The sequence below is a fragment of the Tachyglossus aculeatus genome, chromosome 12 (genome assembly GCF_015852505.1).
Source record: "Tachyglossus aculeatus isolate mTacAcu1 chromosome 12, mTacAcu1.pri, whole genome shotgun sequence".
Classification (NCBI taxonomy): Eukaryota; Metazoa; Chordata; class Mammalia; order Monotremata; family Tachyglossidae; genus Tachyglossus; species Tachyglossus aculeatus.
In genome coordinates this window covers 28,687,922-28,702,610 of record NC_052077.1, presented here as the reverse complement: position 1 = coordinate 28,702,610, position 14,689 = coordinate 28,687,922, and the positions used below count along the sequence as shown (strand labels likewise).

Here is a 14,689-nt window from a genome sequence, read left to right as displayed (position 1 = left end):
TATCTGCTACCATAGTAGAGACCACCTCCTCTCCATCAATCAATCAATCAATTGTATTTATTGAGCGCTTACTGTGTGCAGAGCACTGTACTAAGCGCTTGGGAAGTACAAGTTGGCAACATATAGAGACGGTCCCTACCCAACAGTGGGCTCACAGTCTAGAAGGGGGAGACAGAGAACAAAACCAAACATATTAACAAAATAAAATAAATAGAATAGGTCTGTACAAGTAAAATAGAGTAATAAATACATACAAACATATATACAGAGCTCTCCATCATTGCTCACACCCATTCCTTGACCAGAATGGTGGAAACAAGACCAGCAGGAAGGTGATTAGGGTCTATAAAACCTCAGATCTTCCAAAGATGGTCAAGTTTCAAGCAGCTTTTCTACAGAGGCATCGCAATGTGCCATTCTGTAACAGATAATGGCAGAGCAAACCCAGCAATCATTTTTAGTCACTAATGTCTGATCTACAGTCTACTAACCTACTTGAAAAATGCCTGTATTTCCATTTAAAATGAAATGATCCATTCCCTTAGGGTGATGAGCTTTAATAAGCAAATGTATTAAGAATATTGATTTAGTTCTCGCCATGTAGCACCTACTTAGTCTTAATAAACTGCTTCATATTAATAAAGCACTTCCTTACTGTGGGAGTACTATTTGTATTCCATAGGAAAATGATATATCAAACTACTTGTTAATTTAAGGCCCAGGTTTTGATTATATTTGCTCGATTTTAAAAATTACCCCCTCTTCCAGAGTTGCTGAGTAAATAAAAGTAAATGATTTAAACCATAGCTGCTAGTGAAAGAATATATTCATAGCACAGTTTCAGAGCAGACCAGAGAAGTTCATACCTGTTTTGCTTCCCTGGAAAATGATCAATTGGGAAATGTTTTTGTTAATGAAGAATAAATTTAAACAGTAACTGAGCAAAGGACATTCTGACTGTTATCTGAAGTGTATCACTTGCAAATATTTAAAGGTGATGTCCATGATTGTGGAAATTGCTAAGGCAGTGTGAACAGAAGAAGGAAAACTTAGAACTGCCCTTTGCATTTTAATTCTGTTTACCTGCTGCTTTGTCTTCCCCAGAGTGATAAAGAATAGCCAAAATTCCAGTTCTTGTGCATGGATCACAAGCATCATCATTGCCTAGAGAGAGTGTGAATAATAATAATAATGATAATAATAATGACATTTATTAAGTGCATCCTATGTGCAAATCACTGTTCAAAGCATTGGGGAGGTTACAGGGAGATCAGGTTGTCCCACGGGGGGCTCACAGTCTTAATCCTCATTTTACAGATGAGGTAACTGAGGCACAGAAAATAATAATAATAATAATAATGGCACTTATTAAGCACTTACTATGTGCCAAGTACTGTTCTAAGCACTGGGGAGGTTACAAGGAGATCAGGTTGTCCCTTGGGGGGCTCACAGTCTTAATCCTTGTTTTACTGATGAAGTAACTGAGGCACAGAGAAGTTGTCACTTGCCCAAAGTCACACAGCTGACAAGTGGCGGAGTTGGGATTAGAACCCGCAACCTCTGACACCCTAGCGCGGGCTCTTTCCACTGAGCCAAGCTGCTTCTCTACTTTAGTGTGTCTCGCCACTGCCGTTTTTGATGATGCTGCTGCTGCAGAGAGGGAAATTCTGTATTCCCCCTCAATGGTTGAAAAAATAAACGTGTGACTGAAAAACCAATTCAGTGGCCATAACAAGCACATATGCTTCCTTGATCTGCATTAGCTGTTTGCAGTGCTTGTTTCTGGATTGAAGACCAACTTTTGGTCTTCCAAACTTCACCACGCTTTTGTTCAACCTCCTCCTGACTGCGGCCTCTTTATCCATCAGTGGTGTTGACTGTTTGCACAATACGAAGCGTCTGAGAGAGTCTAATAGGCTAGGTAGATAATAATAATAATGTTGGTATTTGTTAAGCGCTTACTATGTGCAAAGCACTGTTCTAAGCGCTGGGGGGAACACAAGGAGCTGAGGTTGTCCCACGTGGGGCTCACAGTCTTAATCCCCATTTTACAGATGAGGGAACTGAGGCACAGAGAAGTGAAGCGACTTGCCCAAGGTCACACAACAGACATGTGGGGGAGGTGGGATTGGATAGATAGGATCCCTAGCTCAGGGGGTTACTATCTAGCATGTATTCATTCATTCATTCAATTGTATTTATTGAGCACTTACTGTGTGCAGAGCACTGTACTAGGTGCTTGGGTATTACAAATTGGCAACACATAGAGACGGTCCCTACCCGACAGTGGGCTCACAGTCTAAGAAACAGGCACTGCAATAAATTACAGGCAGGGCAAACAACTGAGTATAAGGATAAATACATGAGAGGGCTGGAAGGATAGGAAGCAGGCTGAATGTCTAAGCTGGTCTGTCTGGCTTCTCTAGCGGTCACCAGCTATATCATATTCAAATCAATCGTATTTATTGAGCGCTTACTGTGTGCAGAGCACTGTACTAAGCACTTGGGAAGTACAAGTTGGCAACATATAGAGACAGTCGCTACCCAACAGTGGGCTCACAGTCTAGAAATATTCCTTGAGGCTGGGCTCCACTACGTCTTTGAAATGGTCTGTATTTCCTAACGAATACAGATGATAGACTCTTTCATTCATTCATTCGATTGTATTGAGCACTTACCGTGTGCAGAGCACTGTACTAAGTGATTGGGAAGTACAAGTCGATGATGATGGTATTTGTTAAGCACTTACTATGTGCAATGCACTGTTCTAGGCGCTGGGGTTGATACAAGGTGATCAGGTTGTCCCATGTGGGGCTTACAGTTTTAATCCCCATTTCACAGATGAGGTAACTGAGGCACAGAGAAGTTAAGTGACTTGCCCAAAGTCACACAGCTGACAAAGGAAGGATGAGCCCGTTGTTAGGTAGGGACCGTCTCTATATGTTGCCGACTTGTACTTCCCAAGTGCTTAGTACAGTGCTCTGAACACGGTAAGTGCTCAATAAATATGATTGACTGAGCGAATGAATGAATTAAAGCCCACGACCTCTGACTCCCAAATCCGGGCTCTTAACACTAGGCCACGCTGACTCTTCCATTGTAAAGTTTTCATTCATTCAATCGTATTTATTGAGCGCCTACTGTGTGCAGAGCACTGTACTAAGCACTTGGGAAGTACAAGTTTGTAACATATAGAGATGGTCCATACCCAATAGCAGGCTCACAGTCTAGAAGGGGGAGACAGACAACAAAACAACGCATATTAACAAGGTAAAATAAATAGAATAGTAAATATGTACAAGTAAAATTAATAGAGTAATAACTCTGTACAAACATATCTACAGGTGCTGTGGGGAGGGGAAGGAGGTAGGATGGGGGGATGGGGAGGGGGAGAAGGGGGGGGAGCGGGAGCTTGACCTAGTAATGGGGGTTTTTGGATCGAGAACCTGTGAAGAGGAATTGATAAAGTGCTGGCAGTTTGTGCAGCACCAGGTGCATTCTTTCAGTCCGACCGGTCTCGTTCCCATTATTACTGTGAGAAGCAGCATGGCTCAGTGGAAAGAGCACGGGCTTTGGAGTCAGAGGTCGTGGGTTCAAATCCCAACTTCACCACTTGTTAGCTGTGTGACTTTGGGCAAATCACATAACTTCTCTGGGTCTGTTACCTCATCTGTAAAATGGGGATTAAGATTGTGAGCCCCCTGTGGGACAACCTGATCATCTTGCATCCCCCCCAGCGCTTAGAATAGTGCTTTGCACATAGTAAGTGCTTAATAAATGCCATTATTATTATTATTATTATTATTATTATTATTATTATTATTATTACTGCAGTGAGGGCAGTTGCTCCGGTTAGAATCAGCATGGCCTCCCTAGTAGGCCAGGCCTGGGCATTAGACAGACTTGGGTTCTACTCCAGACTCTGACACTTGTCTGCTGTATGACCTTGGGCAAGTCACTAAACTTCTCTGTGCCTCAGTTACCTAATCTGTAAAATGGGGATTAAGACTGTGAGCCCCATGTGGGTCAGGGATTGGGTCCAACCTGGTAAACCTACATCCCAGACACTTAGTACAGTGCCTAGCACATATTTAGCGCTGAGCAAATACCTAAAAAAAAATTTAAAAAGTGGGCAGGGGACACCACCTTGCAAAGTGCATGCAATACCTTTTGTTAAAAAACCCATTTGTGGCCAAAGTGACTGCAGCATTAGTACTGATATTGTGCTGTATTATCATTTAAGTTCCTGTGAGCAGGAAATGTCTACCAACTCTGTTTCATTGTACTTTACCAAGCACTTAGTACAGTGCATTATGCATAGTAAGTGCTCAGTAAATATGATTAATTGACTGATAGAACAGCAGGGAGTTGCCCCAGTGACACAATAAGGCCTTCTGGTTCTTTGGTCAGAAACTTTCAACACTGGTGGCGAAGTTCTAATAGACATTCCCTTCGATGGAGTAAGGTGTAGATTGGATTTTGGGAGGGTGAGAGGTAGCTAAAGAGTATACTGGTATTCTTGATTCATTTTTCTGCTTTATTTCGCAAACACACTGGATTAGTGTACTTGTAAGTAGCAGAATTTGGTGGCAGCATTGTTCTGCTTTGCTGATGAAAATCTTTTGTTGTGCGAAGGATGTCCCTGAGGCAAGCAAGCACAAAACCTATTTCTCTTTCAGGTTTTTCATCAACTCTCTACAAAGCTATTTGTTATTGGCACGTCACCTTGTGTTAATAATATTAATGATGATGATAATAATAGTTGTGATATTTGTTAGGTACTCAAGTGCTGGGGTAGATACATGATAAGCTGGATACAATTTCTGTCTCGTGTGGCTCATAGTTGAATTTGGAGAACGGGTTTTGAATCCCCATTTTTACAGACAAGGAAACTGATCCACACAGAAATTAAGTGGCTTATCTGAGATCCCACAGGAGGCAACTGAAGAAGCCAGTATTAGAACTAAGTTTCTCTGATTTTCAGGCCCACGGTCCTTCCACTAGGTCATGCTGCTAGATAGGACAGGCATCAATATGCAACAGTTCTTTAATGCTTATCTTAAAATGTTCTTAAGATGCACATAGTTGCTAAAAGTTACAATTGGGGCCTGAGAGGTTAATGGAACTTTTAGAAATGTCTTATTCACACGGAATGAGAAGTCTAGGCATTGAATCTAGCTGGTATTGCTTGTTTAAGCAAGTACATTTTGTTGAGAGGGGAGAAAGGAGGAAGATATTTATTTGTTTTAGGAAATTGTGCTATAAATGCCATGTTTCTGTCATAAGCCAAGTAAATGTCTGAAGGCATTATCTAACCTGTGATATTTTCATCTTTGCTGTTTGGCATAGAGTAAATTAATATGAGAGTAGACTCTTGGTTATAACCCTAAGTTATTCCGCACTACCTCAGTAGTACCTCAGTAGTTTGGATGCTGAGGCTCATGTTTGACAAACTTTTATGTAAAGTCAATGTCACACTCCTAAAGGTATTAACTTTTTTTATCCTGCAATAAATATCTATAAAGAAACTGGAAATCCCTGACTTTACATAGTTCCAGTTCCTTGTTCCCCAGCAGCTTTAAAGTGCTATATTAAGTGATTATCAGAAACAATTAATTATACCGCAGAACTCTAAAGACTCAAATGTGATTTCATGGATATAATTTTCTTGTCAGGTAATAAAACAGGATGAGCTTTGGAAGGATCTATCTGACTGTACTCTGTTCGATCTGCTGAAGTACGATGATTTTAATTCTGACAAGCACCTAGCTCTGGAAGAATTCTATAGAGCATTTCGTAAGTACAAGACTTCATCTATGCTTTCTCTTGGTTTTCCTGTCCTTTCTCCATAACACTTTATTCTTAGAATTGTCACTAAGTCCATGCTGGCCCATTTTAGTAATGGGGCAAACTCAGGAGATATTTTTTTTTTTATTCTGTATCTTTTTTTTCCTGAGTTCAGCCTAAAGTGTGATCTCCTGCTCCACTTTATGCAGTAGGAAGTGGTTCTTGTTTGGCTCTTGTGAAACAGAATTTGAAGACAGAGATTACTGTTTTATTACCCATAACGTCCTCAGCCTTTATTCTGTAAGGATGTGTATTAGATTAGGTGGGAAAGCTTGTAAATGTTTGAAGAGAAGCATTGTCATTGAGGACAGTCTTCTCTATCACTAACTGTAATGAGGTGAAATTATTTCTACACCTTGAAAAGTACCCACCGTTACATTTTAATCTACTATTGCACTCAATACTGAACAGAAATGATCACTCATAGTCTTCTATAACTATTAAAAAAGAAGAAACTTTGGCCAAGGCTATATAGTAGGTACATGATTATTATTTCACTTTTTTGTGTGTGCTCCATTTTATAACATGGGAAACCAATAGAACATACTCACTATTATCTATGTGGAGTTGTTTCATATACAAAGTTGTGTGACATGCAAAGTTAATATAGCATTTCTTCTCCATCAAAATTTATCATTAAAGGATAATATTCACATTTATCGACACTTTTGGCTACAAAGTGAGCAAGTGCTGTTTAAAAATGTATCATGTGATTTAATAGGGTTGACAAATTTTAGAATTGGGAAAACAAAACAGAATCTGACTAAATCTCTCGAATTTACCTTTGATGCAAGGTATTATCCTTCAACTTTGAGGACTATCAAAAGTGATAAAAGGAGAATATAGTACTCTTACCCTTCAAAATATGACCCTATCATCTCAAAGCTCATTGGCAGAAGCTCTATATCATGTCCAGGGTCTTGTGTCATTTTGATATTTATAATTCTGTGTCCCCTTTCAGGAGGCATTATTCACTCACCTTCTCCATGGCCTCTAGTGCCTAGTGTTTCCACATATTTAGGCCATCAATTACCACTACTTCCTTTGGTGCTGTCTCTTCCCCTTTAGGGGCTTTGTCATCAAATCCCTTTTGTCTTCCCACACTGCATCCACTGAATTACTTGACAGCCTTGGCTTATCCCTTCCATCTTAGTCTTTGTTCTTGTTTGCAGGTTCACTTTTCTCCCCCCTCTCCATTCATCTTTCTACCACTGCACGTTTTATCCCACAAGTCTCCCTGGAGTTTGATTCTACTTTTAGCTCTGTTCTAAATTTCACTAGCAAAGTTCACTAGCATTGTCTTCTCTTATCAGCAAGGGTACAGGAGTATTCTTTGTAAAGGAAAGACCTTCCAATCCACTGTGATCTTATCTTGCATCAATCAATCAGTCATGTTTATTGAGCACTTTCTGTGTGCAGAGCAATGTATTAAGTACTTGGGAGAGTACAGTATACTACAATTCATTCATTCAATTGTATTTATTGAGCACTTACTGTGTGCAGAGCACTGTACTAAGCTCTTGGGAAGTACAAGTTGGCAACATATAGAGACAGTCCCTACCCAACAGCGGGCTCTCAATCTAGAAGGGGGAGACAGACAACAAAACAAAACATATTAACAAAATAAATAGAATAGTAAATATGTACAAGTAAAATAAATAGAGCAATAAATATGTATAAACATATATACAGGTGCTGTGGGGAGGGGAAGGAGGTAAGGCGGGGGGGATTGAGGGGCGGAAAGGAAGGAGAGGGCTCCTCTACAGTTGATAGACATGCTCCCTTCCCACACTGAGCTTTGTCTAGAGGGGGATACAAACATTAATATAAATGAATGAAATATATATGTGTGCATAATTTGTGTGGATTGAGAAGGCGTTGATAAAGGGGGCAAATCCAAGTTCAAGAAGATGTAGAAGGGAGCGAGAGAAGAGGAATTTAGGGCTTAGTTGGGGAAGGCCTCTTGGGGGAAATGTGTTTTTAAGAAGGCTTTGAAGGTGGGGAGAGTGATCATTTGTAGGATATGAAGAGCAAAGGTGTTCCGGACAGAGGGAGGATGTGGACATGAAGTTGGCGATGAGATAGACAAGATAATGGTACAGTGAGTAGGTTGGCATCCAGTGCATAGAACGGTGCTTTGCACATAGTAAGCGCTTAACAAGTACCGTCATTATTATTATTATTATTGGCATGAGAGGAGCCAGGTTTGCAGGCTGGATTGTAGTAGGAAACCAAGGAGGAAAGGTAGGAAAGGGCAAGGTGATTGAGTGCTTTGATAGTGGTAATGTTTCCATCTAATGCAGAAATGCATGGGCAGCCACTGGAGGCTCTTGAGAACATGGACTGAATGTTTCTGTAGGAAAATATGAGCAGCAGAGTGAAGTAGTGTGGCTCAATGGAAAGAGCCCGGGCTTCAGAGTCAGTGGTCATGGGTTCAAATCCCAGCTCTGCCACTGGTCAGCTGTGTGACTTTGGGCAAGTCACTTAACTTCTGTGTGCCTCAGTTCCCTCATCTGTAAAATGGGGATAAAGACTGTGAGCGCCCCCGTGGGACAACCTGATCACCTTGTAACCTCCTCGGCACTTAGAACAGTGCTTTGCACATAGTAAGTGCTTAATAAATGCCATTATTATTATTTATTATTAAATATCGACTGGAGTGGGGAGAAATGAAAGGCAGGGAGCTCAGGAAAGAGGTTGATGCAGTAATCAAGGCAGAAGCAGCGTGGCTCAGTGGAAAGAGCCTGGGCTTTGTACTAAGTGCTGTACTGTTTTTCCCCTTCCCCTAAGTGCCGGACTGTACTAAGTGCTTGGGAAGTACAAGTTGGCAACATCTAGAGACGATCCATACCCAACAACGGACTCACACTCTAGAAGGGGGAGACAGAGAACAAATCATGTGGACAGGTGTCAAGTCATCAGAATAAATAGAAATAAAGCTCGATGCACATGATTAACAAAATAAATAGAATAGTAAATATGTACAAGTAAAATAGAGTAATAAATCTGTACAAACATATATACAGGTGCTGTGGGGAGGGGAAGGAGGTAGGACAGGGGTGATGGGGAGGAGGAGAGGAAAAAGGGGGCATTTGCATTGAATACAAATTGACATTCTGACTTGACTCCTTTTACTTTGCATTTTGAAAGGGTTAGCCAATTAAAATTAGTACATTTGCAATGATAGGAACAGAGATGTCTTACCTTTAGGATTAATTATTGTTTCATTTGCATTGAGAAGTGTTTTAAGTAGATCAGATAATTAGAGGCATAGCTGTCATCTGAAGATTCCAAGTTCGTAGTTGTTATAACAATGACTTCTAGATTGTGAGCCCGCTGTTGGGTTGGGACTGTCTCTATATGTTGCCAACTTGTACTTCCCAAGAGCTTAGTACGGTGCTCTGCACACAGTAAGTGCTCAATAAATACGATTGAATGAATGACTTGCACCATGAAATTTTGATAAGTAGCCCTTCAGACCATTTAGGAGTATTTCTTAAATATGAATTAAGTGAAAATGGTTTATATACTGGTGGTGATTAAATGTAAACAAGTCCAAGGAGAATGGTTTTGTAATAAGAAAAATGTCACTGTACCATCATTCAGCTTTCCATGCTGCCAGTAGTAGCTCCACCAAAATTCAGAATATCCTGGTATGCTGAGGCAGTTGCTCTTATATGCAGAGGTTCCTGTTTTTTGAAGGTGAATACCTCAGAGAGGTTTTCGATTAGATATATTGCCGTATTAAGTCACCTGCTCTTTCCAATAGAAAATTTGAATTTTTCTGAGTTTTATTGAACTGATATTCATTTCATACTTTATATTTCTGGACTTAGAAGGATGTATTTCTTGAGGTGTCTGGCCCATCAAGCATTGATGGGTGTTAAGTGGGAAAGGTGGCATGTAGGTGTTTGTTCCAAATGTACTTGCTGTTGCTCATGGTAGAATCAGTGACTGAGGAAAAGCAATCAAAATAAAGTGTGAAGAGTGCAAGCTATTTTTATTTGACAGCTCAGGAAAGCAACTGAATAATGATCTGTGACAAGATCAGTAAATAATAATGTTTTCTAGAATGCTGCTGTTTCCACCTCTCAGGGGAAAAACGATGCAATGGATTGGGACATAATTTGATGTTGCTAAAGAAGGAACTGTAAATTGGTTTACTGCCCTGATAAATAATATTTTGTTCCTCAGAAGTATGATGTTCCATTACTGAGTCTCTGAAAAGAAGTTGGTAATTTCACACTGCCAAGTCACAAAAAGCTAGAATATTTATATGCAGATGTGTGTGTATCTACACATACTTTTCTTTGTCTCTTTATCATGCAATCAGACCTATAAAAAATGGCCCAACTGTGAGTAACAATGAACAATGCCATAACTACTTGGTATTATTAGGGTATCCACCAATAATTAATGAAATTATTTTTGGTGAATGCATTAGCTTTAATCAGTAATGTAATGATTTCATTGTTAGGTCATGGTATTAATCACCCACTCTGTGAGAGTTCTGCTCTATTTAATTCAGAGCCATAAATAGGCTTTAAGGAATCCGATGATTAGGTACTCATTTTCTGGATACTTTTTTCCAAATTCTGGGAATCGTAAATTGATATTAGCCTCCTATCTAACAAGAGGTATTTCGTGAGTACACTTCAAAGCTCTCTCTTAATATAGGTAAATATAATCCTTTTCTGGACTGCATTGCGACTTGCAGCTACATAAAAGCAGTTTGCTCCCTTCAAAAAATGAATTAATGGAAGCGCAAAGGTGGGCTAAGATATAATTGTCACTGAGCAACTAACTAGTTGTATGTGAGTTAGTAAAAAAAAGATGTTTATCTCTTAATATTACAAAATACTGCTAGGCAAACAAATGGTAGTTATTGAGCACTTTCTTGTGCGGAGTGCTTGTAATCAGCAACAAATCTGCAATGTAGCTGCAGATTTTTGTATCCCAGGCTTATTCCTGTACATCTGAAGACATAGCTGGACGTAAATAATCATATTTGTGAAGCACAAACTATTGTGGCTCATGCGGAAATTGAAGGCTAATATAAAATCCCTAAGGGAATGTTCAGTGACTTTATCAGACATTCTTAAATTGGACACAGGTCACCAGAAGAAAATAGATTTATTAAATAAATATTAAACTATAGACAGACTACAAATTGAGTTGGATGGCAGGGAACACGTCTACCGACTGTTATATTGTACTCTCCCAACTGCTTAATACAGTTCTGTGCACACAGGAAATGCTCGTTAAATATGATTGATTGAACAAACATGCAAATACGTGCAATATATACATTGTCCGACAGACTGAATATTAGCAAAACGTGAACGTCACAGAGTAGAGAAAAGCCATGTATTTGTGTGTACGTGATTATCCATGTCAGTTGCCCTTTCATCGAGTTGTTCACCTTAGACTCAATTCAGATGCTAGTTAATACAGAAAATCGGTTAGAAACAAACCCATCAAAATACAGTTAAGACAGAAATTTCCCAAACCAGTTAAAGAGTCCCCACAAAACAAAGACTACGGTTTAGCCTGTTTGAACCTGCCATCATTTCTGTTCCTAATTGCCAAAGTAGGTTACACTGAACCCTTTCCCAAATATTCTGCTGAATTACTTTTCCCAGAAAGAAGTTGTGCCTGTGTAAGCACATGAATTCTCAACTTCTTTGCCCATCTGAGATTTTTTCATGTAGGCCATGTGTTTAAAGAATGCCAGGAACTCCTGGCCTTAAGAAACACAATTGTTCTTGAATATAAAGACCATCACTGATTATAAACAAACAAAACTTTTCTTTAGAAGTCTGAAATAAGTCCGCTGTTTGGTTCCTTTTACAACATATAGAACCTAGTTTTACCTTCCAACCTACATCTACTATGCTAAATTCATTGAAGATGGTAGAATCATTTAGGAGCAGTTAGGGTTAGATCATTGGAGTGATGTGATAGTGCTGGCACCTGCCAATGATTCTGCCATCAAAATGGTCACTGATGCTCCTTTGATGGAGATTTTTGAAAGTAACATAAGGATGATTCAAAAGAAAAAATAATGAAGACAGTGGTGGGAGGTTGCCTTTATGCAAACGGTTCTGAAGTGCTTGGCAGTGTCTGGTGCTAAATTATTCAGCCGTATTTATTGAGTGCTTAATGTGTATAGAGAGCACTGTACTGTTATATTGGGAGAGTGCAATAGAATAAGGTTGGTACACATATTCCCTGCCCACAGGTAGTTTACAGTCTAAAAGGGAGACAGATATTAGAAAAAAATTATGCATATATACATAAGTGCTGTGGGTCTGAGAGAAGAGTGAATATCATAAAGTACCCCGTTGTTGGGTAGGGACTGTCTCTGTTGCCGAATTGTACTTTCCAAGCGCTTAGACCAGTGCTCTGCAAACGATAGGCGCTCAATAAATATGATTGAATGAATACTATTTGATGTCTAGAAAACCATAAATATCAGCAAATATTTTCATAAGTAATCTACAGAAGAAGGCTAAACCCAAATTCTAACAGACAGTGAGCAGGTCTTTGAGGAGATCAGCAGAGAATATAGGACCAATGTGGCATCAAATACGTGGTAGTTAAGAAATTTTAAGACCTACAAAAGACTTATCTGTAGAGCTCATATATGATGGCAGGAAGACTTGAGCCTGCCTCAAATAGAAAAAGCGCATTTTTTTATGGTATTTAAGTCCTAATTATGTGCCAGACACTGTTCTAAGTGCTGCTCTCCCCCTCGTCCCCCTCTCCATCCCCCCATCTTACCTCCTTCCCTTCCCCACAGCACCTGTATATATGTATATATGTTGGTACATATTTATTACTCTATTTATTTTACCTGTACTTATCTATTCTATTTATTTTATTTTGTTAGTATGTTTGGTTTTGTTCTCTGTCTCTTTTAGACTGTGAGCCCACTGTTGGGTAGGGACTGTCTTTATATGTTGCCAACTTGTACTTCCCAAGCACTTAGTACAGTGCTCTGCACACAGTAAGCGGTCAATAAATATCATCATCATCATCATCAATCGTATTTAATGATTGATTGATTGGACGTAGTCCCTGGCCCACAAAAGAGCTCACAGTGTCAATCCCCATTTCACAGGTGAGGTAACTGAGACACTGAGAAGTTGTGTGACTTTTGCCCACTACCACATTGCTTTTAATCAATGGCTTCCACAGGCCTTCCTGGAAAATGTCAGGAGAGTATCATAAAAAATGAGGTCAACCTGCCAGGATTTAGACAGTGTTTAATCTAGCAAAACTGCTGGGCAAGATATTTATGGAAAATTTAGTACAGTGACCATGAGCAGGCCAGGCACAGTGAACAGGTCTTTGGTAAACACAACCTCAAAGAGTGTTGTGGCTTCAAACTCCTTGGAAATCTTAGCAGCAATATGATCAACCTGGCCTGCAGCAATCAAGAATGGGGAATCAGTCTGCATAAAAAAACAGCATGAGATGCTTCCAAGTGTCAGTTGCTCACACAAGTCAAACCAAAAGGATTACTAATGAAGTACTATAGATCACACATTGCTCTTCTCAAGGACATTCTTACACATGGATAAGTGATTTCCCTCAGGAGTGCTATTTTCCAAGATGAAGAAGAATATTGCATCCCCACAATCACTTCATTAAAATACTGTTTAGGAGTCAGATTTCTCTAAAGCTTAAGCTGATTTCTGGTGACAAATTGGCACTTTAAAAACCTTATTAAGGCTGCTTCAAAGAATGCCTTTGGATTTGCTAAGAGTAAATCCAAAATATTAGTTTCTTTTGATTTGGATATCCAAGTTAAGAATAAAAAATACTTTCCTATTCACAAACTTAGGGGTATTGTGACTTGTAGTGTTTTCCACAATCCTATTTTCACTTAGTGCAGACTCTTTTAGCTTTCTGTAAATAAAAATCTTATCATCAAGTTGCAGAGGCATTTTTTTCTATTCCAAATTTACAGCAGGTAATTATAATAGTAACCTGACCAGGGATTTCAGTCTTTAACATATGTAGATACATACTTGAGAGTGACTTATTGCTGTTTTGAATAGACACAAATGACAATATGTTGAATTGGTGCAATTTAACAATTGTTATTTATTTTCGGTTACTCTTTACACTGTGCTCTCAGTTTATGGCTGAAATTGCTGGCTTAGACATTTCAAGTTAATTGGTAAATGCTAATGAAGAGATGTTGAGTGATTTGGGGGTTGGGGAGGGAGACGGATATGATGAGAATCAACAGATGCAACTTCTCTTAGTTTAAATACTGTATTTAATGTTGCTAAGGCTGAAGTTTTGCTCTGTTAATTGTCTGGAGCAGAGCCATATGTGAGGAAACTATTTCCTGCTTGTCTCACTGCTTGAGTTACAAATTGTAAATTTCATTACCTCTAAGAGTAGGTCATGAAACTTCTTGTAATTAAGAGTTTTTGTATATTGAATAGACTTTAATGTAGTCCCCCTGAACTTTGTAGTTGAATTTATCCACCTCCTGGCCTTTTCTTTCTAGAGTGGTAGACATTACCGGAGCTCATTTTCAAATATGCCTTTGAATTCAGTTTTATCTATAAATCCTAGAAAGAGACGTATAAAATAACACATTTCTTTTTCACTCATAAAATATAATTAGATTTAAAGTCTTTTAATAGTTTGATTGAGAGCTTCACTGTTACTAGAAATTAAAGAATTCATTTTACCATCTGATTCAATATTCAGGACTCTAACGTCCTGAATAATAATAGTGATAATAATGGCATTTATTAAGCACTTACTATGTGCAAAGCACTGTTCTAAGCACTGGAGTGGTTACAAGGTGATCAGGTTG

At 39.1% G+C, this 14,689-nt stretch overlaps 1 protein-coding gene across 3 annotated transcripts in view; it reads left to right on the top strand.

Annotated features, from left to right (window-relative positions):
• Positions 1–14,689, top strand: part of FSTL5 (follistatin like 5) — a 580,307-nt gene that overhangs the window by 309,717 nt on the left and 255,901 nt on the right. For all 3 annotated transcript variants that reach the window (XM_038755340.1, XM_038755338.1, XM_038755339.1), the window contains exon 6: positions 5,676–5,796. In XM_038755340.1, coding sequence (XP_038611268.1) covers positions 5,676–5,796 — 121 coding nt within the window. The remainder of the gene's footprint in view (positions 1–5,675; positions 5,797–14,689) is intronic.